General features: G+C 46.0%; 1 protein-coding gene across 1 annotated transcript in view; it reads left to right on the forward strand.

Annotated features, from left to right (window-relative positions):
* Positions 1-24,338, forward strand: part of LOC116941596 (uncharacterized) — a 38,511-nt gene extending 14,173 nt beyond the window's left edge. The window contains exons 7-30 of the mRNA XM_076066703.1: positions 265-342; positions 1,283-1,294; positions 2,589-2,780; positions 3,899-3,952; positions 4,424-4,477; positions 6,087-6,140; positions 7,123-7,176; positions 7,698-7,751; positions 8,805-8,858; positions 9,011-9,064; positions 10,441-10,494; positions 11,123-11,167; positions 11,608-11,661; positions 12,314-12,367; positions 13,314-13,367; positions 13,631-13,702; positions 14,942-14,977; positions 16,518-16,562; positions 17,154-17,186; positions 18,057-18,203; positions 18,995-19,171; positions 19,989-20,079; positions 21,331-21,408; positions 22,298-24,338. Of these exons, the coding sequence (XP_075922818.1) occupies positions 265-342; positions 1,283-1,294; positions 2,589-2,780; positions 3,899-3,952; positions 4,424-4,477; positions 6,087-6,140; positions 7,123-7,176; positions 7,698-7,751; positions 8,805-8,858; positions 9,011-9,064; positions 10,441-10,494; positions 11,123-11,167; positions 11,608-11,661; positions 12,314-12,367; positions 13,314-13,367; positions 13,631-13,702; positions 14,942-14,977; positions 16,518-16,562; positions 17,154-17,186; positions 18,057-18,203; positions 18,995-19,171; positions 19,989-20,079; positions 21,331-21,408; positions 22,298-22,494 (1,797 nt within the window). The 3' untranslated portion in view covers positions 22,495-24,338. The remainder of the gene's footprint in view (positions 1-264; positions 343-1,282; positions 1,295-2,588; positions 2,781-3,898; positions 3,953-4,423; positions 4,478-6,086; positions 6,141-7,122; positions 7,177-7,697; positions 7,752-8,804; positions 8,859-9,010; positions 9,065-10,440; positions 10,495-11,122; positions 11,168-11,607; positions 11,662-12,313; positions 12,368-13,313; positions 13,368-13,630; positions 13,703-14,941; positions 14,978-16,517; positions 16,563-17,153; positions 17,187-18,056; positions 18,204-18,994; positions 19,172-19,988; positions 20,080-21,330; positions 21,409-22,297) is intronic.
* Positions 24,339-25,559: the final 1,221 nt, after the last annotated feature.

Below are 25,559 nucleotides of genomic sequence, written 5' to 3' on the forward strand. Positions count from 1 at the left end.
CTGTGGGTTGGTAAAAGGGTGAAGTTGCCCACGTCAGTTTACCAATCACTCGCCACTGATATCAGAGTTAGATTATTTATTTGATTGAATTTAATGCTTTTTTCAACACAACCTGCACTTAAAAAAAAATACACTCTGTTACTTTTTACAATAATGTATTACTGCATGCGGTACCTCTCAAATTTGCGGTATTTGCAAATACGTCTGAATGTGTGCCTTGAACTAACAATCACATCCACGTGTGTGAGTCTGTCCGCTGTGCAGATTGACATCCAGCAGTTGCAGATTTACTGTGATGCGGAGAAGGCAGCGACTGACACGTGCTGTGAGCTGCCCTCTGTGGTGAGAGAGTCAGCCACCAACCTAGACTCATCCCAGCCTCGACGCATCAGCGAAAAAATACACACATTCAGCTTAATAGAAAAAAAAACACGCTCTATCGCAGTACTGTGCAATGTCACGTATACAACTCACCGGGGACTAAGAAATAAGCCGACATGTTCCTCCCCCCCCCACCCATTGTCACTGCCACGTTCGAGCGGCGAGTCCAAGTGCTCTCTTTGGTTCCCTGATCACGGGGATGTTAGAGACTCGCTGTGTCAATCGCGCGTTTTCTTACACGCTGTCTCGCCCTGCCCTCTGATACTCATCGTTGGGGGGGGGGGGGAACGATTTTATATAACAAATAACAGATACGCGGATATGTGAAAATATCGGGTATTTGAACGTGTAAAGAAAATGACAGTAACACAACGTGCAAATACTGCACAATTGGTGAGGGTGGATACTCACCGGTCGGATATGCGACCGTGAAGCTGCTGTAACCTTAAACAAATATATATAAGCACATGTAGAACTTTCAAATGCAAATTACAATTTACCCAGCTGAAGTTTTGTTACTGAAGTTTGATGGTAATTATTCACGAGGCCGCAATCTCAAACATCACAGTGGTTCATTGTTTCCCTAAGACCTTGACATGACCTCCACTCAAACATGTGCGCCAGTTGACTATAACGTCCTTTAATCTTTGCCGTAAAAAAATAAGTAAATGATAAAAAATACTGCTTCCTGCCAAAAACATACTGTCTATGCGTCATCTGCCTATTCTAATTTAGCTTATATAAGTATAGTATGTACTTTATATAGACATCTCCAAGAAACACACTACGACCATTGTTCAGCAACACATCGTAATAATGTGATTGCGCCACTCATGCTCATTTTGAAAAGTGTGAATTTTAATTTGTATCTGTCTTTTGTTTGCGGTCTCATGCGACACAGGATGACGATCGGGTAAGTTTTTTTCATATCCTGTATTTAAACTGCTTTAAAATATATATAATATTATGCAAGGCAATCAGTAAACTGTTATACGGCAGATTAAACATCCACTAGAACGTAGCTTTCACAAGGGTGTGTGCTGGTGGCTTACTCTGCTGACTCCCTGTTTCATTCAAATCGCCCTTTGAGACTCACTTATTTTTAATGGCCTTGTTTTGCGGCTGAATGTTATTGCCATGAGCCTGCGTGTGTCTCTTTGTCTTGTACAGCGCCTTGTGATATTTGAGTGAAAGGCGCTTTAGAAGTGTAAAATATTATTGAAACAACAAGGTGTAGACACTACGGATGTATGTCAAAGCAAATAGAAGCAGAGCTCCATTCTGTCTCCTCATATACATAGGTAAATCATAATAATAATAATATTGGCTTTCTATACAAATATCCAGCAGCATTTGATTAAGCAAGCAAACTCTCGACTGGCTTCAATTGTCTGGGTCCCGTCAGCAGAGTCAGGCTTTTTAAACAAACGCTTCCTTGTTTGCCAGATATTATGAGCAACAGGACTCCCATCTAATCCATCGGATCCTATTCAAGGCAAAAACAGCAATGGCGTCACATTTCTGCCCAGTACTTCATTAGGATGTGTTCCGCAATTGGGGCAAAAACGTTAAGTCAAACGATGTCCGATGGAGAATAAGACATAGGTGCCACTCGCAAATGTACAAAACGTCCCATCATTCCCGCTCGCACATCGTTGGGTGGCACGGTGGCAAGATGTTAACTACCTCCCCTGGTGTACAATAGGTCGTGGATTCAATCCCAACCCTGACGCATGTATATTTGAAGTTTGCACGTTCTCCCCGTGGTCGCTTGGATTTTTCTATGGGTCCTCCGGTAATTCCCTCCACATTTAGATTCCGCATGTGTTTAGGGTATTTGGGCGTTATAAATGTCCACGTGATGATGAGCCACTTCGTAGCGCTATCTGCATAGCTCATTGGACCTTACAGCTGGTAAAATAAATCGCAGTATCTTCTTTGGTTCTTTCGGTAAAGTCACGTAGAATGAGAATAAAATAATAAATTGATAAAATAAAAAAACAGAATAATATTCTCTCTTCTATTTTATCAATTTATTATTTTATTCTCATTCTACGTGACTTTACCGAAAGAACCAAAGAAGATGAATCCTTGCAGTCACGAAAGCTTTAAATCGAAATTAAATCGCAGTATATTTTTGTTAGTTTCGTTCGCACCGATCGTGACCCTCTCGCCGGCGTCGCGCGCGCACGCACGCTCTCCGCCAGTGTTCGTCGGTGCTGGGAGTGACGCTGTCGCCACCGGAGTCGCTCACGCTGGGATACGAGCCCGAAGACGAGGACAGCAGTGACGGCGACTGCGCTTGCTCCTACGGAGACTCGGGCCTACCGGGGACGCCCGGCACTCAGGTGGGCAACGTTCATTTTTGTTGCAGAATCAGAACGGGAGGTTCGTTTCCCGCCGAGTAAAAAAAGCCACATTGAGCCAGGCAGCTCTGTTTCAACGGTGGGGGGGGGGGGGGGGGGGGGACTCGGCCAGCGGACAACTTCAGAGCGATCCACATTTACAGATTCCCCCAAAAAAATCAAGCTTAAAATAACGGCAATTGTGTTCATCTTCTTGGTTCTTTTGGTAAAGTCACGTAGAAGGGAAATAATAAAATCATGAAAATAAAACATGATAAAATTCTCACGACGTTTCGGCCACAACACAAGTAGCCTTCCTCAGGTGAAGAAACAGAACCGTCGGAAAGACAGCGCTCCAATGAACACTGCTAAGCTTGGCAGCGTCTTTTAAGCTGGGTGGGAGGAGCAGAGCGCCTTGATAAAGGAGTTTACATATCAACAGAAGCATTTAGCATTGAAGTAGCTGTGTTAATGTGAGAGATTAGCAGAATGTTAAAGTCAGAAATTAGCATATATATTAAATGTATATGAAATATATATTTTATTATTTTGTTGTTTCCCTTCAACGTGACTTTACCGAAAGAACTAAGAATACAGTTCATATCGTTAATTTATGGAAATGTCTATTGCATACTCTTTCATTTTATATTTCTACCTACGTGACGTTACCGAAAGAACCAAAGAGTATGGATTCCTGCAGTCACGAAAGCTTCAAATCAAGATTGTCTGTTGCATATGTAGATATACATATTCAGCACACGTGACACAGTCGCCGAGAGGAGGGGAAAACGAATCATCATCAATTATCTTGAGGTAGGAAGGACAAGAGATGTTAAAGGGCATGGAGAGCCCCATCTCGGCATTCAGTCCTGGGTTCAGCATAGGATTCAATGCTTACTCTTTGGGTCTTTCGGTAAAGTCATGTAGATACAGTAGAAAAATAAAAATGATAATATTTTTTCACCTGAGGACGATTGCTTGTGTTGCGATCGAAACGTCGTGATTTTTTTTATATATTTTTTTCTATCTGCGTGACTTTACCGAAAGACCCAAAGAGGAGGAATTCCTGCAGTCACGAACGCTTTGATTCAAGGTGCAATGCTTGTACTGCAATAACACATGGGCGCTTCCTTTGTCTTGGTGCGTGTGTGTGTGTGCGTGCATCATCACAGGGAGAGAAAGGGTGGGCGGGGGAAACTGGCGACGTGGGGAGGGCCGGCAAGATGGTGAGTTTCGCTCAGGCTTCCACTCCGTTTGCCTTTCAAATGTAGCCACAGCATCGTGAAAAACATTTGGCAGCTGGGGCCAGTCGGGTCCGTGGGGGGGGGGGGGGGGCTTGTCTCGTGATGACCCACTTGAGAAAAAAAATGGGAAAATTAAAAATCCCCCCCCCAAAAAAAACAATGCTTGCACGGTTTAAAGGTTTACAAACTATTACATCCGAGACTGGACAAAGTATGGTGTCGCGATGGTGGCTGTTTGTCGCTGGAAGTAACGCAGATGGGACCTCCGCACCCCACAAGCACACTCACTCACCGTCCGTCACCAATCAAAAGCACCTCCTCAGGTAACGCGGTCGCCATTCTGGTAAGAGGTGTCGACAGTCGATGGACTAATTGAGCCTACAAATCAAATTCATATGAGAGGAGACGACGCGACACTCTGTCACTGTTTTTGTTCTTCTGTTTTGGATGCAGGGCCTGCACGGGGCCCCAGGAATCACAGGGCGAGGAGGAGAGCCAGGGCTCTTGGTGAGGAGGAGGCTTATACACTTCAATGGCATTGGAAACTATTCTTTGAAAGAACGAGCCACGGAAAATAAAACCAAATTGTGTTTAGGTTTTTTCTATTTCTTTAAATTTGAATACTGTTTATTGGACTCTATGCAGTAATAGTGTCCACGCCATGGAGAGTGGAACGATCCACAGCCCGTCTCCCCCCACCTATTGGAGATGAAACGACTTTCTGTGAATGGTAGCACCTCTGTTGGCTCCAGATGTGTGTATGTTATAACACCTGATGATGATTGCTTGTGGTGCAGTCGAAACGTCATGAGAATTGTATTGTTTTATGTTTTTATTATTTTATTGTTTCCCTTCTACGTGACTTTACCGAAAGAACCAAGAATATGAATCCCTGCAGTCACGAAAGCTTTAAATCAAAATTTATGTTTAACCTCTTTCGCACCGTACGTAGCCAAACGTACTAATCGGAGGTGCGAGGGAAGGACAACAAACTAAACACAAAAAGCAATTCTAAAGAAATACATTTTCAATCTAGATTTAAAAGTGCATAGCTCCAGTGGCTTCCTAATATCGGAAGGAAGAGCGTTCCAGACGGCCGCGGAAGCGCATATGAAAGCTCACGAAGCAGTGACCGTTTTTTTTCGATGGTTAGCCAAAAGCGGATGCCAAAATGACCCGTTGCATGATGGTTCATGCTCCTTGACGTGATAAATGAGGTATTGTGGTTCATTTGTGGCAAGAACATTGTGTGTAATGAGTGATGTGTATCCCCATTACGTGCGGGGTACATGTATTAAAATGTGTCGATGTATCTGTCGTGAATGCAAGAATTGATATCGATCAAAGAATTGTTCCACATACTTAAGAGATCGTATTATTTTAAAATTTTGCTTTTAGAGCGATAAGAGGAAATGAAGCAATAATCTGCAACAAAAAATAGCTGCAGAGAAATTAAAAAGTATCTTAGCATCTCATGCGATTTTGTTTCGTAATGTTACGCTGTATCATGCTTAAAACTCACAAGGATATGTGAACAAAAGTGGAAACGACACATTTGTATTTTACGCGATCTAACCCCAAATTTTTTTTTTATTATGAACAAAAATGGAATAGATCATTCGGTTGAAATCCACGTATGTGCTGTTTTGTGTGGGTAGTGAATTAAAAGTTGTTGATAGTGGAGGTGACCGGCTGGCTCAGAGGTCAGAGCACAGTGAGCCGACAGCCGCCTGTGATTAAACTCAGCGCGATTACAAATGACTGTACACACACAAACCACCACATTGAATTTTATTTGCTTTTAACAAGGCTAAATTCTAGCTCTTTGAGAATTCCAAATGTTGCTTTACTGTCTCACGATGCAATTAAATACTCTCCGTAGAAAGGCGGATGGAAAGGCGTCGCCTCCTCGTGTTGTTGTCACCTGAAGAGATTTCAGAAGGAGTTCTACGACAGCTTCTTCCACAGACTGAACGCACCGCTCTGCGGAGTTGCGAATTAGGCGTGACACCGCCGACCGCACAGTTTGGGATAACATTGTGCGAACAAAGGCAAACATAGAAGAATAAGAATTCCGTCGATGGTGATGGGGCGTGGTGTTTGTTTATATGCACAGGGGGTGCCGGGAGACAAAGGAGAGAAGGGCAGCCCCGGACTGTTGGGGCCTCGGGTGGGTGCAGTACAACCTCGCAGTGCATCCACTCTCATCACGAACACCTCGAGAGGTTTCCAATGGTGTAAATGCTTAACCCCGAGCTCTCATACTCTGATGGTGCATTGTCTTTGAGTTGTGCGCCTTTTGGCGTCATCTGGTCCAACACCACGTGAGACTAGGCTCTAAGGAAAGCTGTCTTGGGTGTGGACCAATCAATTTCAAGGACAGTGCCACATACATTATCAGAGTTGTTGTTTTTTGTTTGCATTCCGACCGCAGGTATTGTGGTCAATGCAAACATGACTCCTTGTAAAAAAAGGTGTCAGTTTTGTTGCCAGATAAAAGGGTCAAAAAAACAATTATCACCTCGAGAGGACTCTAATAAAACGGTCGCCTCTCCTTACCCAAGGCTGTACAACATCTGCCATGTAACTCGGGTCGTTTATTATTGTTGCATCGGTAGGGGGTCAAAAAAATGATTGCCATAACAACACCAACAGCACCATGTATCATTTATTGATGTTGTGCCACTGCTCATGTTTGTTTACTTCGCCTTAGCTGTGCTCCCCTGCTTTGCCATGGCCACAGTTGTGTTGAGACGTGAAAGGTTGTTATTGTTTCCACGCTTTCTATTAACTCACTCTGGTCTGTTGTTGTCGTTGTATCCTCAAATCTTGTAACTCAATTTTAACCCACTTCCCAATGTGGTATCGACTGCAAACTTGGTATATGTATGTAATACTGATGACAATACTATATTCTATCATAAAACAAAATGAAAACAATCTTTTTTTATATCTTATGTTTCGGCTTGAGTCTAATTGTCCACGCTGAACTGATGTTGGCTGTAAATCTCCACGGTCCCTTACGTTGTGGCAAGCTTCAGGGCCACTTCCTGGAGTCGTGGAGTTCTTCCATTACTAGTACGGTACATTTCATTAAAGCGTGTTTTTTTTAAATATTACATATTTGTGTGTGTGTGCTGTGTCTTGCTCAGGGAGAACTGGGACCTTACGGCAACACAGGGCCCCAGGGGCACGGTGGCGTCAAGGCAAGTGTTGGCTGGCCCAGAAGCACAATCTTTATAGTAGAGCTGAGCTATCCAATTACTCCACTGATTCAATCATTGGGGGGGAAAAAAGTTCGTGTGCCCGCGGACTGGAGGTGATGATGGGCGAGGCTTGGTGACATCATCAACAACATGAGCCACGCCAATCTGGGCATGGTACTTAGAAGGGTTCCTGCCTTTGGAAAGCGGCTACCTTGATATTTAAGTTTTTTTTTTGTCAAGTACATCAACTTAATCAAGAAATATTCCCTAGAGACCGATTGCAAATGTATACTTTGACATTGCTAAGCATATGCAGGAAGATTGTTGCTAATATAAGATCATTCCTGGTTGAACAATAGCAGCACTTGTTAAATTTGACCCTGTTTTATGTATGGTGAACTTCTTTCGCAGTGTACGTAGCCAACCGTGCTATTCGGAGGTGCGGAATATCACCGTCATGAACATGCATTCGTTTATAAATGTTACAGACGTTTAACTGATGGGTTCTTTTGTTTTTCTAGGGCTTCATGGGGTCCCCAGGCCAAGTGGGATTGCCTGGTCGCAAAGGAGACAAGGTGGACACCCAAATACATCAAGATGATTCATCACCCCACACACGTCACTTTGCCGCCACTTGGCACCACACCTGGAACAGCGGTGCTGCTGCTCACCCATTGGAGGCCCTAAGCAGAAATTAACTTTGGGGGCCTTCCCCTTTAAATTCATAAAATTCTAGCGAGAGGACAGACGAGATGTAGATACGATAAATGATCCTCATGGCGGTAACCCGGGGTACCAAATAATACAGAATGGCCGAGGCAAATTAAATATTTTATTTCTGGGACACTATTTTTTTCCCAGGGGTGTTACTTAACTCCGCGACTGGGGTTACCGATCGATCCGAAATCGGTGGTGCTACTCCGCGATGTCGAAACGCAGCGAGGGCGATCGCGCTGAAACCCTGAACGCTCGTACGCACCGTGGTGGTGCATCGTGTACGGCTCGTCGAGATGAGTCGATTGCCGCATCGCCGACCATCAACAGACTAAAGTTGACTGCATCACGGACATTGTGCGAGAGCCAAGGTACTATGGTACCCCGGGGTAACGCCATAAGGTTCATATATAGATGTATTGAGATCAGACACATGTCAACAAAAATACAGATTTAGTGAAATGAGAGATGTGGGCTACGGATGAGACAAAGTTGACAGAAATCGATTGGATTTATATGGTCATTAGCTCGTTGTGTTTATTAAGATTTTAATTTGAGCTGATCCATGGTGCGCCCAGATTTTTTCATGAATCCAGAGCCACTTGAGCCTCTTTGCTGGGTTTACTCATTGTGCCTTACGCCATAGCCGAGCGAACATCCATATGGACACAGCCAACCTAACGTCACTCGCACGCAATGTATAGCGAACACAGTGTTGCAACTTACATTTACAGAATAACCAAGAGCAATAAAACCATAAGTGCACTGTGTACGATCGTCTTGTTTTTCTACTGATTACAAATTTAATGGGGAAAACCCCAGCTTTACTGTGCAATCCTCAATCTCAAACACGCACACATACAAAGTGCATCCCTTAAAAAGGCGCTGTTCACATGCATGTTTTTATTTTTCAGGGAGATATTGGATCATCCGGAGATTATGGCATTCCTGGATTTTTTGGAGTAAAGGTGAGAGACTGGAGATTCGTAAAACATAAACAAGAGGTGATGCTTTTCAATGACTGTGAATTTTTTTTTAAGTTGAGAACACCTAATAATTATCGTTGCAAGGTGCACAGAATGCTGATACTTGGTGTACGACGTGTTACGCATGCGCACAGGGCTTCAGGGGTAACATCGGCAAGCAAGGACCGAGGGGCATATTTGGACCGCCGGTAATCCAGCTCACTGCATATCCCTAAAGCGCACACTAACTTTGTATCGTCGCTTCAAACTGTAAACAAAGAGAGTCGACTGCACGGTCCTCTCTTGTGAAGAGAGAAAAGGGTGATGGCAGTTAATCAGTTCCCGTGGCAGAGTGCCGGAGTTTTTGTGTTGGCAGATACCACCTGTTTGGGATCATTTACAAAAGGCAAAGATCCCCCGTATAGCCTTAACAGAGTGTTGGGAAAAGTGCTGTTAGCGAGTGGCACCTACGAAGGCCGGCACGGAATACGAGGAGCTCGGTGGCCAGCACCACACCTGGCCACCTCTGTCGTTGTGGAGCATATGATGATAATATATTATATTGTGCTTCAGACCATCACGATTAAGTATGGTCAAACAACCCAATGACTGGTAAACTGTGAGTAGCCTCTTGTCCAGCAGTGTTAGACAAGGGACTGTAAGTAATACAGTAAAACCTTGGATTGCGAGTAACTTGGTCTGCGAGTGTTTTGCAAGACGAGCAAAAATGTGTAAAGAAATATTCATTTGATAAACGAGCGAGGGTCTTGCAATACGAGTAGTACGTATACGCTTTGTCTGCCGAGCGTCACGTGATCACAACCGATATACGAGTGCTTTGGATTACAAACACGTTTCCGGAACGAATTATGCTCGCAATTCAAGGTTTTTACTGTAATTGTAACACAGAAACTATCAGAAATTATCAAGAAAACTGAATTTTTATTTTTAAACATGTTTCCCACCAACACTCTGCTGATACGCATTGGCGGGATCTGATTTGTCAACGAAGGCGATTAAAGGAGGTAAAGAGGGGAAGGTCGTTAGTATCATAAGTTGTCTATAAACCTATCACCAGGGCCATCCATAGGGCAGGGGGGGCGGGTAGTGTACAGGGCCTGGGGAAAATCACACCGAGTGGGCCCGCCCAACACCTTAACACTTACCTTTCCTATACTTTGCACTCCTATCGTGATTTTGTACTGTTTTGTTGTTGTAAACGTTCTCACCCGCCCCTACTGATTAGCACGTTTGGCATATATGGTGTGAAAGAAGTTCATCACACATTACTGGACATCTGTGAAAGACAGCTTCATAGCTCATTGGATGTCCTCCAGTATACTTAAAGATTCTGATTATGAAACTAAACCGTAAGTGTGACATCTGACACCGTGACGTCGAAGCGTGGGGACCCCCCCCCCCGCCGCCCCTCCAAAGCGCATGGCCCAGGGCAGTCTCCCCGATACCCCGCGGGGACGCCTCTGCCTCTCACTCTGCATTGCGCTTAAGATCCGTCTATGGGGTGCAGGTGACTCGCCTGAACGCTTTCGCCTCTGACATTGAGTGCAACGTGCGTGTCAACTAGGGTGTGGTTGGAGATGCAGGTATACCAGGAGAACCAGGACCAAAAGGACAACCAGTGAGTAAGACACCGGCGACGCGGACCCCGCCGTAGTGCCGCGTTCCACCGTGGACGACTATGGGGGTTCGCTCTGCCGTTCCTTCGCTAGTTCCAGTGGCCTCCTGTGAGTGATGTGATGGACACAGATTGGACGTGATTCGGTTTTTTTGAGGAGGTGGCACCAGGTTTATTTTAATCCCGTCAGATTCTGCACATCTGTTTTTTAATGTTACCAAGGTTTTAATCTTACCAATCTTACCAAGATTACTTTAAATAGCTGAGATTATATTGGCTGCATTGACGGTCCATCGCCTCCCACTTCCCGCGCCTCAAATTAGCACGGTTGGCTATGTACGGTGCGAACGAAGTTCATCATACATACATCACGGGAGGTAGGGTTGATACCAAAAATCAATTATTAAAACCATTTATTGGAAGCGATATCGACATTGCATCGATAACATATTTGCTCAACTTGTGTTAAAAACAATATCCTGTGTTTTTAGCTTAAAATGTTATTTAATGTTGCTAATATCACGCAAACAAACAATGGAATTTCACCTTGTCTTATGGTAAACGAATTAACCACACTTTTCTGCCACGTCCGTGACAAATTAACATTGACGCGAATTGTTGTGTTGCTTAGGGTTTGCCAGGACCAATTGGACCAATCGGAGTGAAAGGGAAAAAGGTAAGAATGCCTTTATTTATTACGTGTATTATAACTGTCAGTATCATATTATTAGACGAACTTTAGACGTGTTTTCATTGGCCAATGTGTTTCCTCAGCATACATAGTATGTGTTTAGTTATTTGGTCTATTGAGGCATTCTGACATTTCCCACAAATGTGGTATTGCATGTGACCTGTACATGTACATTTTATTGTTTGGTATAATTAAATTATGTATTTGTTCATTGTTTTGCACCTTAGAAACAACACAGCATGGCCAAAAATTGCCACTTCGGAAAAATGTCGGTGGAAACTCCACAATGCACACAGGAAGACATGAATCATACCAGTGTCAGATTCGGGTCTTATTGTTGTAGCAGGTGGAATTGTGAGGGTGTTTTGTCGTCAATGCAGGCTTCTCCGAGGTGTTGAATAACGCATGCCTTCTTGCCATTGCAGAGCATCAGGGGTGACCCAGGCATTCCAGGAATAGACGGAACTCATGGATTTGACGTAAGTTAATGTGACTTCATTATTAATGAATTAATGCTTATTTACGTTATGTCATTCTCTAAGCTTGCCTTTGCACTGGTGTCAGGATTATGCAAGTAGATACTATATGGATTTTTTTTTTACAAATGAGTTGCTGATACGCAGACGATTTATTTTGTGATACTTATTTGACGTGAAGAAAAGCCATCGCCTGAAATGTCACCTGTTATATATTTTTTTTCTTAAAGTAAACAGTGTTGTTGACGAATGTGTTGAGATTGTGTAGATATTTAGAGGTTGTCTTTTATCATAAACCTCATAATTTAAATTAGTAACTTAATTTATTTGTAATTACAGCCCAGATTCGTGATTAACTTTACCAGCCAAGTTTTTGGTCTTTATTAATTTCCACCCTCTCGCCCTATCTTCCTCTCCTTATGCCCCTACTTTCCCACTTGTTTCTTCCATCACAACCGTTTCCATTATGAGCGTCAATAATGTATGTACGTTGGTCTTCTTTCGCACCGTACGTAACCAACCGTGCGAATCGGAGGCACGTTTTCACTCCGCCCTCTCTTCCGTCCCTATAGCCCTTCCCAACGTGTCCCCTCTTCCTTTCCCATCTCTCCCTCCCCTTGACTTTGCTTTGTCTCACCCTTTCCCTACTTTACAGGGTGAGCAGGGGGACATGGGTCGACCTGGCTCAACTGGACCTGTCGGTGCCAAGGTCTGACCAAGCGGCGGTGCAGCCTTTTCTCTCCATGTCTCTCTCTCCTTGTAACCACCATCACCACCACTTGTGCCTCATTCAGTCACATCCCTTATACAGTGCCTCTCAGTCTGAGCTGCTTATCATTAGAAAAAAACACCCAATAAAACTAGAGCTATTCAACTAAACTATTTGTTATTTGACCAGCTAAAGCCCACTGAGCTACTTAGCTCTTTTTTCAGAAGCGACCTGGTCACAAATGATAGATTTAAAAAAAGTGGCTTATTGTGTGTAAACATGCAAACTCCAAATGTACAGGCATCATGAGGGTCGGGATTGAACCCACGACCTCCTGTATACCAAGCGAGGTAGTTAACATCTCGCCACCGCGGTGCCCCTAAATACATAAATAACATAACATTGACTTACATGCCTTGAATGGGTTGTATACTGTAAGTAATAGGGGAGCGTGGATGCATTAATACATTCACATAGATTCTCATGCTCAAAAATAACATCAACCATGATCAATCCACTGCTGGATGAAGGCCTCCCCGAGCCACCGGTCATTTCTTTTCGATGCCGCGATGCAGCAATCCACCTTGGCGCCTGCACACGAGGAGCTGATTTCCTCGCTCCACCTTCTCGGTGGACCGCACCTCAAGACGTGTTCCATTCCACGTCTCTCTCACACACGCTCACAATGCGTGCAACTAGTTGCACGCGTTTGAATCGACTGTTTATGATTTGTGCGAATGGCATGCTGCTATATTCGGGCTAACGAAGAGACACAGAAGGTACGGGATGAGGCGGAATATTTTATTTTGCAAAAAAAAACAAATGAGACGAGTGAAATGGGACAAAACTAACAACAAATGCCCCCCGGATTGTGCCCATGCATCAAGTCACCGATTCGTTACGCACCTCACAATGTGCACGTAACTTCTACTTTTTTTTCCTGCAGGGTGAAAAAGGCCATGTGGGCATTCCTGGGGCTCAGGGACCACAAGGAAAGCCTGTACGTGTCAACAGATGATATTTTTTCACACGCAGCATAAATATAAACCTCTATCAAACAACATCATCTTTCCGACGATATCACAGTTTACGCGCAACGTTTAAAATCATCGTCGACATATCGACACGCTGCACACCGCTGTCCTGCCACCCCACACTGTACATCTGTGTGAAAAAGAGCTTCACAGCTCATCGGATTCCTCCTCCTCCTCCAGCAGCCTAAATAAAGATTCCGATTCTGTGTGCGCCCCCCCCACCCGCCAGGGAATAAATGGCGAACGAGGAGAGGCCGGACTCCCGGGGCGCACTGGAGCCTACGGCTACCCTGGCATGCCCGTAAGCTCCTCCTGAAAGCCCTGTGCACGAACGAAGCACGTGCGGTCCTCTGCCCATCTTGCTCTCCACGTCCTGTGAAGCCGTCTGCTGCTGCTGCTGCTGCTTCTGCTACTGCTGCTGCACTAGTCCCGGATCAAAAGTTTTGCTCGTTAAAACGCGACCTCTGCCCTCCAGACGCGACCTCGCCTCCACCCAGGAGACGTTTTAACTCTTTGACTTTTATATTCTTGGTTCTTTCGGTAAAGTCACGTAGAAGGGAAACAATAAAATAATAAAAATATAAAACAGTAAAATTCTCAAGACGTTTCGACTGCAACACAAGCAATCATCGTCAGGTGTGAAAACCACAACAAGAAAATTTGAAAATAGTGGCGTTTTTTTTACGTTAGCACCAGGGATAGCGATTTGGCAGTTTGTTCAGATGGACGAGTCCATCTATGTTCGGAAAAGAGGAGGGGGGAGACGAAAATAATGGATGCGGTCTGAAAGCCACCTTAAGCGTGATCAATAAATTAAGACCCGAAATGGTTTATCAAACCCTTCCAATGATTGCTAAGCCAGAATCCATCTTCTCAGTTGAAATTGTCTCTGTGTTTGTATATGTGGATAGCCTCATGAACGAATCTCTCATGGTAGCCAGATGGCTTGCAAAGAACCTCTGTCTTGGAGAAGTCAATGTCATGTGAACCTACTGAATTATAACAGTGATCTGCCACGGCCGAGGTATTGGTCCTACCGTGTTTTATATTTTAATTATTTTTTAAATTATGCTTTTATTTTATTGTTTCCCTTCTACGTGACTTTACCGAAAGAACCAATAATATGAATCCTTGCAGTCACAAAAGCTTTAAATCAAAATTTATTTGACTTTTATTGGCCTTCAAAGGCGCTGGCCTAATGGCACGATTGTTGCACACCGATCCCCTTGGTGTTTTGGGACTTTGAAAATCTGCTCATAAACCATAATTTTGATTACAACTGCGTAGGCTTTCCCGGTTCCGCTGTAGAGCTCTCCCCGATGTGGTTTCAGGTCGTACCGCGTGTCGTTAGGCACGATGTCCGGCGATTCACCGCGCGTGTTGTGAGCCTTCTTATTGAGCTGAATTTAAGCAGCTCCCAGCAAGTGGCATTGCTTACCGGGTAAAATTTCGTTTCGCTCTGCAGGTGTAGTCAGTTGTAGTCATCAGCGCCGGCTTTGCTGTGCATACCCAATGACTCATCCCGGTTTTGCATCTACAGGGCGACATTGGAGAGGCTGGGAAGCAAGGACCCAAGGTGAGACTTTCGTTGCTCTACGGTAGTTCGTGCGGGAATGGAAGACAAAGTGTAAATATTGTTGAGAGGTGTCTGTGTGTGTGTAGAGAGAGAGAGAGAGGGGGAGCGGTGGCATAGCGGTCAGCGCTACGCTGCGCTCCGAACCTGGCGACCCGAGTTCGATTCCCGCTCACGGCCAACACCGGGCTCACAATTATCTGAACCGGTCCTGGGCCTCCCCTAGGTCGACTCAGCCTCAAATGAGTACCCAGTGTGATGTGTAAACATCGCCACTGGGGAGACGAAGGTGGCCGGGTGTGGAGTTGGCCACCCACCCCCTCGTGTGCTGTGCTGGCCTCCGTAGGTGCTCGCTAACAGCACTTACCCCGACAGTCTGTTAAGGTTCGATGGGGGATCTTTGTCTTATAGAGATAGACAAGTATTAAAGGGTCATCACGACGTTCAATGGACATTCCCTCTACAAAGCATTAATTTGGAGGGTATTAAATAACCGATCGTGTGAAGATTGACCTCTCCATCGTGCAACTCTGTACCCCGTTGGTTGTGATTATTCCAAACGTGGCATTGGCAATTCTTCACGAGATTTCATCCGCAAGATGACCTTTTAACGCGCCACATAATGCAGCAGTGATTACAATTTATTCTCACGCTCATGATACACCAATACCATGCCGGTAATAAATACACAACCCTTGAACATATTACAGTTGCTGTTGTTGCATGCATATGATATACAGAGCGAGGTATCCATGAAAGTATTATCCATTGTTAAATAATTATAACCAGACAGCAGAATGAACTCGGCCAATGCAACTGAACGCACAGACACACACACACACGCGCTTGGCGGTATGAAGATTGTACGCGTGAGTCTCGTCCCTATAAACGTCCACGCGTTCTCCGCAGCCTCCCCCCCCCCCCCCCCCCCAGTGCTAAATGCTTTCAAGCAATCAATTCCGGTTCAGTGATTCTGCACTTGCTCTATTACTATAGTACTATACCGCCTTTAACTTTTATGAACGAATGGGTGTTTAAGGTGAGCGATTCGTCGTTTTATCTGGCTGTATAGCAAATGAAAAAATACAATTACTTTACGATGCAAGTAAAAAATGTATGTGTTTTAATATTTACGTGTTTTTTTTTATTTAGGGCCCCTTTATAACACGTGCTACAGGCCCCACACTAGCTTAGTCCGGCACTGGTCCGTCGTCTTCCCCTCCCCCATGTTAATCCGCGTCTTGGGTGTCCGCACCTCGGCGTCTCGTGGAACGTCGTGCGTGCTCTACGCATTGCATCACCACTAAGCATTCTTCTAAATGCTTCTGTTATGCGCCGTTTGAAGATCACTCGAGATGCGTTTATTTTCTTTAGGAAACACCTTCACCTCGGTTACCGTGACCCCAACATTGAACCACGCAGGGGGAGCTGCTGTCTAAATATAATCACGTCGTGATAGATGATACCTTGATGTGTTGTGCATAACGGAGTCTGGTAACTTGGTAAACGTTGTCAACGACACCAATTTTTCTGCCACTTTTAGGGTGACATCGGCCCAGACGGACTTCCAGGATACGTTGGGATTAAGGTAACTTGCTCCATAAACAGGTACTTGAAATTATACATACATTTTTTTCTACTTTTCAATTCGGGCTATAATTGTGGGACATTTCTTAAAAGAGCAGCGTTGCGTTCTGAGCGTACGCGATTGAGCACAACAAAGCCCTCGTGTTTTACCAACAACTGCCGCTTCCGTTGTATCGAATTAGCGACGTTTAGAAGGGTGGATCAAGTTCACAGTCAAGAATATCCCTGCATATGCTTCCTCCCCACGGGGCGAGACATGCTCATGGGGTCATTTCCATAGATCGAGTGATTTGATTTAATCAGAATCCATTTCCCGGTCGTTAGCGCATCCCGAATGAGCCATTTTGCATTTAACTGTTTGATTAAATTATATCCTTGAGCAGATGGTTTAATGCGGCTCGACAGGAGCGAGCGGTGTAACGGCTCTGGAGAAGAGTACACACGAGGGGCCCGTTGACCACCACGTGAATCGTCGCTCGGGGCTATGAGAACTTTGCTAACCGGATGGTTGCGCGTGTCTGTCTGTCTGTGTGTGCGCGTGTGCGCGTGTGCCCGCCTCGGCATTTTTTCACAATCGCTTGGGACTTGACAGGGCGTCAAAGGCGTGAAGGCGAAGGCTGGGCAGGTAAGGTGATGGACCGCCTGCTTTCGTGGCACTGCCTTTGACGAAACGTTCGCTGCCACCGCGGCGCGCGTGCGGCGCCTGCTCCGACTTGCACTCGATGATTTCTGTCGGTCCACTCTCTCGCCGGCGTCGTTCGGTCACCTCCTCGTCAACCCTTTGCCGCTGCCACCGTGGTCATTGCCACGAGCTTGAGAGCTTGGGTGGATGCACGTCGAACCTCTTCCGCACCGTACGTAGGCGCGGGGGAAGGACGACGAACCAAACACAAAAGGGAGTTCTGAAGAAATTGGTTTTCAATAGAGATATCAATTTGCGTTATAGCTCTATATTTCCTCCTTGCTTCGTATTGCACGCCTTCGGAATTCCTTCCCATCGTCTCCTATCCTAAGTTTTAGAAGCTGTGCTCAATTAAATAAACGTATTGTCATCGGCTACACTATCGCCATTGTTCTCTGCTGCTGACCACTCCGCGTCAATGGCCTTTGGGGCCTGTGTTGAGCCAATGTGACAACAACAACGAGATCTACACTCTGGTATTCGTACACTGAATGTACACGTGTGTGCTTGATTCTGTGTGTGTGTTGTGCACTACGAAACGAGCGACCTGGGTTCGATTCCTGCTCACGGCCACAACCAGTGACGATTATCTGAAGCAGTCTTGGGCCTTCCCTCGGTCGACTCAACCTCAAATGAGTACCTGGTGCGGTGTGTAAACATCGCCGCTAGGGAGACAAATGCGGTCGGGCGTGGTGTTGGCCACCCACCCCCTAGTGTGCCGTGCCGACCTTCATAGGTGCTGCTCACTAACAGCACTTGCCCCAACAGTCTGCTAAGGCTACACGGGGGATCTTCGTCTGTGTCTGCTTGCAGCAAGGAAGCCAGGGAGACGTGGGTCCCATGGGCCACCCCGGCCATAGAGGATTCCCCGGGGCTCATGGGGGACAGGGCAAGGTGGGAATCAAGGGGGGCATTGGGGAGGCAGGCGTTCCCGGCTACGGCGGACCACCGGGCCGTCAGGTACGCTCGCACAACTCAATGCGCAACATCGATATACGGTGCTTTTTCTGGAAGACTTTTGCTGTTTTTTCCTGGATTTTTCTGTTGCGCGTAGTCACTTTAAGATGTTTTCTTGTTCGTGTTTTTGTTTGTTGCGGTTGCACCCGATTGAAGAGCCGAATGGCTCACAGGGCTATACCTAATAAATGAACTGAACTGAACACTTAATGTGGCCCATTGGGTTTGCGTTTGGTGCAACCGTCTCCACTTACAACGGAGTGGCAGCTTGAAGCAATGCTGCGGGCAAGTTTATTCAATCCTCCAGCCATCTGTCCACGCAGCAGCGCAAGTGGGTTCACCACAGTTAGCCGATCGGCAGGTCGCGTGCGGTGAGGCAAAGAGTGGGCGCTCACGTCCCTTCCAACGTGTATGGCCGGCGTGGAAGAGTAGGCCAAACTACCCTCGAGTGGGGCTGTCTTGAGCTCCCTCTAGTGGGAGCCATTCTGCCAGCAGTGAACAAGCAATTGCAGGGCTGCACCCGTACCATTGAGTCCAATTACCATTGCATCTAAAAGCCTTCATTGCCATTTTTTGCAGCTGAAAAACAGATGAAAGGACCGTGCATCAATATTAGACGCACGATGTCGGAAGGTTTTTTTTTTCATTATTGCGTGCAAATATTTAATCTCTCCATAAAAATGAGCAATGATCTTTCAGCAGTGAAGCTGTCTTTGGCTTTGCACGAGCAACTGAAGCCACCAACGAGTATCTAACGAAGCGGGACGTTCCGCGCCCTCGCACGCAAAACACAGGGCCCGCCGCTGTCAGGGGCGCACGTGATAGAGGTCTGCAAGCGTCTGGTGCTGGAGCAGATGTCGCTGTACAGCAACGCCATGCGGAGGAAGTGCGGCAGCGCCTGCCCGAGCGGGGAGAGCGCCGTCCTGGGGCCACCTGGGCCTCAAGGCATGCCGGGCCTACCAGGACCAGCGGTAATGTCGCACACGCCTCCGCTCACCGTCGCTCCGTCCTCCGCACAAGTGCTAAGATCCCTCGTACAGCCTTAGCAGACTGTTGGGGCAAGTGCCGTTCGCGAGCACCGGCACTGTGGCACACGAGGGGGTGAGTGGCCTGCACCACGCCCGACCGCCTTTGTCTCCCCAGTGGTGATGTTTTTACACACCGCACCAGGTACCCATTTGAGGCTCGGCCGACCTAGGGGAGACCCAGGACCAAGTTCAGATAATCGTCACTGGTGTTGGCCGTGAGAGGGAATCGAACTCGGGTCACCAGCTTCGTAGTGCGGCATGCACACCACTATACTACTGCTCCCCACTGCACACACACACACCGGCCCTGTATGTATCTCTACCTGGCGTGCCGCAAAGATTATCGTCTTTTGTTTTGATGTCTACTCTGACAGCTCTAGCTCGGCGAGGCGAACCGTGGGTTGAACTTGTTTCCTCGTGCAAGTATCTCGGCACGTGGCTTGATTCGCATATCAGCTTCAAACCGCATTTTAGAAAAATGTAATATGAGATAAAGAATGAAGATAGGATAGATTGTTATATAATCTTTTTTTATTGTTTCTCATTTTCTCTCTGTTACATCACTACCCTCGCTGCACAATTGCCAAATCACTTGGACAAACGGCACCAGATCAGTTCTCACGTGCACAATTCGACGTATGTATAAGAATGGATTCTAATCTGTGAATTGTAACAAGTCTTTGAGAGCCAGTGAAAGCACCGGTGGTCGAGTCGTGTCCATTACAGCGGACACTGTGTAATGTGTGAATCGTCTTTGCAGGGTTCTGTGGGTGCCCCAGGTCAGGATGGAGAAGCAGGCTTGCTTGGTGATCACGGGGAGCCAGGGGACAAAGGAGCCAAGGGCCCTACAGGTGGGCTCCTCTACAGTTGACGCGGTGTGCTTCTGCGCACTACAGAAGTAGGAAATGCCGGTGTCAAACATCTTATCCAACTGGTCTTGGTAGTGGGCTAAAACGTCTTGCCATCTTCCTCAGGGTTTGAGACAATGTCCCTTCTTCTTTATGGGCCTTTCGTCCAATCACGGTGGGTCGAGGAGTATCACATGATGGATTGAACATTTGTCAGACAGAGCAATGATGAGCTCAGATCTGGAGGCAAGTTGTCATCAACTTAAGTCAGAGAACCACTATCATCACAAAAATCCTCATAATCCAATTGTACTATATGCATCATGGAACAGAGATGTTTCAATTAAGCTTCCTCAAATAATAAAATGCATAACCCCAAAGGTGATGACACGGAACCATATTTAAGATACCTTAATTGTCTCTTCACTACACTAGCTGGTGCACTTCTTGCATTCATCAACCCAATATTATTTTTCATGCTCAAATCAGAATGAAGTAGAAACTAAATCGAATGCGACGGGTTTTATTGTGGTTACTGGTGACCAAGTTGAGCCTGCAATTAAGATGCTTTCTAACTCATCGGATGCCTCGAGTATGAATAAATATTCTGATTCTGAGAACGCAGCTTGAATCACAGGTGGCTGCTTTGTGTTCTGAGCCAGATACTCGGTGGTGTTGTCGGATCAGTGCGTAGGCACCGCATTGGCCATCTGAGGCTCACGGTCGCCAGAAATCCCACCCCTGCTTTTCGAAGCCTCGATCTGAAGCTCACGTATCACGGGGCGCATTACTTGCCCGAATCTGAGCCATTCCATTGCCCTGAGGAAGTTTAGCTGGCGTAGGGGACACCAACGGCGACACAAGGTGGATGCGGCAACCGCCTGCACGTGGTTTGCGATCTGCCAGTTGGCGGTGATGTTACGTGGTTTTCTCATATTAGTAAATGTCAAATGTCCTTGGCACACATGGCCTCTTTTTTAAGTAACGTCGCGACATTTTCGGTGTTCAATCTGGAAGTGGGCAGCGTGTATTTTTTTGTTAAATCACCCGCAGTATAAACTCTCTGAATGGCACAGAACAAATCCATGGCTCTTGCAAGAGAGAAATCAAATGCATATACATGCATCATTGACATGTAGAATATATATCGCGCCTTTACACCAGGGTATGGTTAGCTCATCCTTGCAGTAAAGGCTAAGGAGAGTCAACACCCGAATCAGTTGTAAAAACTCACGGCTGACGTATATTGTGCAGGAGAGCCTGGAGATCAAGGTGATTTTGGAGCCACTGGGGCATCTCTGATGGGACTCAATGGGCCTCCTGGGCCACCAGGTATGAATTTCTTCACGTGGCTGTGTTCCACTGCGTATGTTTTTTTTAGGCGGTTGTGCTGCATGGCTCTCCGTCTGTTACTGGCTCTACCGTGTGTGATGTTCTGCACGGTCCGACGAGTTGCTCCGTTTATTGGGAACTTTTTCACGACGTTCAGGAACTGCAAAAGCTCTCAGCAAATGCCCAACTCGTGGTTGATTTTGTCTTCAGGTCAGGTCGTCTCAGTAGAATGTGCGGTAAACAGCCTCCTCCACCTGACACAGCCAATTCATAAAGTCACGTGGACAAATGTGGCAACGTATTACTGCTGCAGCAGCAGCAGCAGCACTGTTGTGGTGGCCACAACACAAAACAAAACGTCTGGTGCCCAATTGTTAATTGTTGTTGTGGATTGCTCTTTAACACACTAGCGGTGCAACTGAATAATTGTATTCATGTGATCTGACCCCCAAAGAATCTATTGAGAATCATAACATCGGTCGCAAAAGCCTACGTGTTCAATGCCTTCCCCTGCCTCTTACTATGGGCGCCACAGTGGCAAGATGTTAAATACCTTGCCTGGTATACAGGAAGTCGTGGGTTCGAAACCGACCCTGACGCCTGTATAACTTGGAGTTTGCATCTTCTCCCCGTGGTCGCGTGGATTCTCCTCCGGGTCCGCCAGGTTTTTCCCTCCACATTTAGAATCAGATGCGTCAAGCTTATTGGGATGCTATACATTGCCAAGTGATAATCCACTTTGTTGAGCTATCGTTTGTGATAGCCAGTTCGCTTCTGAAAAAAAAAAATAGCTCTATAGCTCAGTGAAGCCTTACTCGGTCGAGTAAAAAAGAGTTTTAGTTCAGTTTTACAATCCCCTCTCGCCCGTTGTCCGACCCGCGTGCTCAAGGCGTTCCGGGAGTGCTCGGCTTGATTCGCGACGGGCAGCCCGGCCGCCCCGGACCTCGGGGACACAGGGGCCACGATGGGCTGCGTGGCTACGCCGGCCACATGGGGACGCCGGGCGTGTGCGACGCCAGCGACTGCAGCCAGCAGGTCTCCCGTAACGGGGTGCCCAACCGCACCGGGCCCAACATCGCCGGCTAGGCAGAGCGTGGGCGGAACACCGAGTGGCAAATGGACCCCGAGAGCAGACAGACCCCCGTTTGTTTCGGAGTGGCCCCTCCCTCGTTAGTCGCTACCCGCTGCAGCCGAGCACCAATTTGAGCGGGTGAAACCTGCAGGTATCAAGCGTGAATTGTTGAATACATCTCTGTAGTGTGAATATCTTGGCTTCCTTTTCAAGGAGGGGGGAGGGGGGGGGGGCGGCTGAACTGTCTTCAACCTGGCCTTGGCAGTGTGCAGGGATTATATGTAATCAATGATTGCATTCAGTGTTATTTGTTTATTTTTGTTTGTTACACAAGCTTACACGTGGCATTGTTTGCCGATGCAAAGTTAAGATATCAATCCTAAGAACCTGAATGTGGAAGAACGGTGGATAGTAGAACAATGTTATACAAATTCATTAAACTAGTGTATATGCGTACGACTGTGTATATCGTGGCATATATACAGTAAATCAAGAACAACATCACTCACAGCCACTGCTGGACATGGGTAGCATAACGTCCAGAATAGTTGAGAGCTTTCTGATTGTGATGTGATGAAGTCTATAAAAGAAATGATGATTTACAGTCAACATTCATTCAAGCCCTCATTATTATATTGCATGTTTTATGCATAGGCCACTGATCTTTCATGATCATATTTCTGTACTTGTCACCATATTTCTAGAAGAAGAAAAAAAACATTCTTTTATCACCCCGACCGTCACAGTAAGTTCAATGCACGCATTAATGTTTCGGTAGCATCACGTGCAGTTATACTCCAGCTGTAAATAACACTTGAAACGAACATAAAATGTGTACAATGTCGGTAAATTAAAAAAAAATGTTTAATAAAGATATGTACACACAGTGCAATGTGGTTGAGTACTCCACAAATAAAGTATGATTCCATTTTTGTAATTTGGTGTTGGGTTTAAAATGTTGCACGCAAGTTGTACAAATGGACGCAATGCAAGCTGAATTCACTGCCGCTCAAAGTTAAGTCAAAGTGATTTCTTGCTCAAATGAGCATTTGACGTGGTGCACATTTCCCGTTTACAGCCCCGAACCAGTGGCGGAAATTCCACATTCCTCGAATGGGCGGGTGATCCTATCCATGGGACAACCACTGTTTGAATTTCTCACAAAAGTGGTCATCATTTTTAATCGACTCCGGAGCGACGATGGGCTGAGTCAACCCCCACCCAGGTTTTGAGTTCACAACCGTCCGATTGCGAGCGACTCGCTCGATCACTGAGCCACCACCTGGCCGGACAGATTTGGTTGAATATACTTGGACTGTACGTATGTTCACTCTAAGTGAACGTTAGTGCAAAGGTTAGTGCGCTGTGCTACGAACCCGGCAACCCGAGTTCGATTCCTGCTCACGGTCAACACTGGTGACGATTATCTGAACCGGTCCTGGGCCTCCCCTAGGTAGACTCAGTCTCAAATGAGTACCTGGTGTGCTGTGTAAACATCACCACCGGTCGTGGTGTTGGCCATCCACCCCCTCGTGTGCTGTGCCGGGCTTCATTAGGTGCTTGCTAACAGCACTTGCCCCAACAGTCTGTTGAGGCTTTACGGGGGATCTTCGTGTACATCAACGCTGCACGGAATACGGTGTGTGCAGTGAATATAATGATGAATTTTATTGCAGAGCACTTGTTTAAATGTGAAGCTGAGTGTTCCAAAAGGTACGTTATAGCAGGGCATTTAACATTCTGAGATGCTAGTGTAATAAAAGCCAAAAATGTCGGTTTATGCAAACCGTGGATGTGTGCAGTGGTCCGTGTCATCTATAAACCAAATAAATGTTACCTTGCAAGCAAATGAAACAAATGCGATTTGTCAATGCCAGTGCTGAAACTGAACAGGATCATTTTTTTTTTACATTGGATAGTTAATTAAGAGAAAATTGGGCATGTATCAAGCCATAAGAGTCATTTCACAAACATCTACATAAATAAATGCCATGTCAATACAATTCGTATCACACTTGCGGCCCAAATGTGAAATGCCACAGTTGAGGTTTAACATAAAATTATCCAAATAAGCATAAAAATATACAAAAAAGAAGTGTATTTCTTATTTCCAAAAATCACAAACAGTTCTAATTGAATACACATATGATGTGTGTCCCGATCTCTCATGATTTCAAGTACATTTAAAGTTACGACCCAGTGCGCAATCATAGCACTCTAGTGACATTGTTGCGAGATCACCACCATCATCATCATCATCACGATCCATGGGCAGATAGCCCGTGGGTATCCACTGCACATTTCATCATTTTGTTTCCAGTTTCCTCTCCGTCTTGTGCCAATATGGTCAAGAAGTGCAACATCTTTCTGGCACCAAATCTCTTCTGTCGCCAAGACATTCTCTGTGAGGTCTTCCTCTCTTTCCCTGCTCCTTCCATTTTTCCAAACAACAAGACACTTTCAATGTTCCTGTTGGCGTCCATCCTACGTGTCTCCTATTAAATAGTGCCAGTTTCCTTCTCCTGCATCATCGTCAGGTCTTCTTCTAGGTGCGACCTTTTTCTTACTTCTACGTTGGTTACTCTCTGGCTCAAGTTTACATTTTTAGCAAGCCAATGAATGTAGCGATCTCACTGAAAAGACGCAAATAGAGACGAGCATAGAACCAAGGCACGTGGCATCCGGCCAACAGGGCACCACAACACGCGTCGGTCACTCGTTATGATCTAAAGAAAGGACACAAACGAAAGGAAGACAAGAGGGGAGAACATGAACAGACTTTAAATAACGTAAGCACGCAAATGCAGGGAAAGGAAAACAAATGAAGAGTGGTATGTATTGGGTGGGGAAAGAGAGTCAAACGCGTCGACAAAAAGCGGACCGACTCATCAGGCCCCAAGATGTTCAAGAGTGGATTTCTCGTGCGTCAGCTTTCAGCCAGTGCTCAAGTATTGCAGCGCACATGACCGCAACTGCTGAAAGATTTTCTCACTGACGGAGCCTTGGACTGGTGTCGAACCTGGGACACGAGAGGCTGTGTGTGTCATTTCATGAGCTGCTCTGCTTTGTTTTTTTTTGT

Source organism: Petromyzon marinus, chromosome 12 (assembly GCF_048934315.1).
Source record: "Petromyzon marinus isolate PM22_M1 ecotype Great Lakes invasive population chromosome 12, UKy_Petmar_22M1.pri1.0, whole genome shotgun sequence".
NCBI lineage: Eukaryota > Metazoa > Chordata > Hyperoartia > Petromyzontiformes > Petromyzontidae > Petromyzon > Petromyzon marinus.